Source organism: Leptonychotes weddellii, chromosome 3 (assembly GCF_054177405.1).
Source record: "Leptonychotes weddellii isolate Sample4059 chromosome 3, ASM5417740v2, whole genome shotgun sequence".
In the NCBI taxonomy this organism is placed as follows: domain Eukaryota; kingdom Metazoa; phylum Chordata; class Mammalia; order Carnivora; family Phocidae; genus Leptonychotes; species Leptonychotes weddellii.
In genome coordinates this window covers 138,803,724-138,805,181 of record NC_138371.1, presented here as the reverse complement: position 1 = coordinate 138,805,181, position 1,458 = coordinate 138,803,724, and the positions used below count along the sequence as shown (strand labels likewise).

The 1,458-nt window shown below is 40.5% G+C and overlaps 1 protein-coding gene across 1 annotated transcript; it reads right to left on the bottom strand.

Annotated features, from left to right (window-relative positions):
* Positions 1-334: 334 nt before the first annotated feature.
* On the bottom strand, positions 335-854 carry LOC145720664 (large ribosomal subunit protein eL28). Its single transcript, XM_081815013.1, has one exon. The coding sequence runs from the start codon at positions 813-815 to the stop codon at positions 402-404; it is 414 nt and encodes a 137-aa protein (XP_081671139.1). The 5' UTR covers positions 816-854; the 3' UTR covers positions 335-401.
* Positions 855-1,458: the final 604 nt, after the last annotated feature.

Below are 1,458 nucleotides of genomic sequence, written 5' to 3'. Positions count from 1 at the left end.
TGACATGTGAAATCTAAAAATTTCAAATACCATTTGAGAACTTTTTAAAAATGCAATTATGTTTCTCAATGTAATGAGATTAACTTTCCCTTGGCTGGAATGCATGAAGAAAAATCCTAGATTTGAAGTAGCAATAAAAAGGCAATAGAAATGTTTGTTGTTGTGGTTGTTGTTTTTAATTTCCATTATCAGTAGAATTTTTTTTTCACTTGAGTGTTTGGCCACCAACATACAAACAAGTGTGAAAATATTGTGTATGTGTAATTGGTAAAGATTTGGCACTAGTACTTAATAGGCTATATATATATATATATATATATATTGCATTTGGCACTTCTTTTTTTTTTTTTTTTTTTTGAGGAGGTTGACATCTTTATTGCTTTAGAGGCAGGGGCAGGTGCTCAGGAACTCTTGGTGGGGCGGGCCCGCTTCCTCTTCACCATCACAGGCTTCTGGCTGCGCAGGATGGCGCTGGCTCTGCGAATGGCAGCCATGCGCAGATCTGGGCGGTACTTGTTCTTGCGGATCATGTGCCGGATGCTGCTGAGGGTGGCCCGGGCATTCTTGTTGATGGTGGTTCGAACGTAGGAGGTGGCGGGTTTCTGCTGGCCGGATCTCCGCTTCATGACCACCACCACGCCTTTACCGTCGGCCGCCGGCTCCACGCCCACGGTCTTGCGGTGAATCAGTCCGTTGTAGCGGAACGAGTTGCGAGCCTTCAGGTTGTTGGGCTCAGTGCTGTAGGTCTGCTTGTTCCTCTTGATCAGGAAGCTGGAGCAGTTCCGCACGACCATCCACTGAAGGTGGGCGGACATGGCGGTGGCTCCTCTCGCTACGGCAGCCGGAGACGGAAAGAGCGCATTTGGCACTTCTAAGCCTATGTTGTGCTTATGCGCTTGTCATGTTTTTCTTTCTTTTTTTTTTTTTCTTTTAGGCCAATAGCTTTGAGAGCCTAAGCCTTAAAGAGTAGTAAAACCTATCTTGAATGAGTTCCCAAGGACCTAAAAATTGTAAGAACCATTGTGAATGCAACATAGTCTATCATTTTCTCTGTTGTTTATTGATTAGTAACATCAGCAGCATGGTTATATGTTTATACAAAATTATAGTTGAGAAATAAACTTGAATAGCTTTAGATTTTGGAAAAACACCATGCATTGATTGTTCTATAAAATATACATACAGATTAAAAAACAACTTTCCACAAAGTCTATTAGGCACTGTTCCCAGAATTAGCATACGTCTACTACTTCCTAATTTATTCTGTACTAAAAGTTTTCTATATTCCAAAGGACAAATGATCAATTGGTCATTTGGGTGTACTCCCAATTGCATTATTGTCTTAATATCTGTCTGTGTGAAACATAGTAACTAAAACTTATTTTTGATATATATTTCTGCATTTTGACTGTGTGGTAGGCAAATGACACAAACTAAGCAACGTTTGAAATATTATGG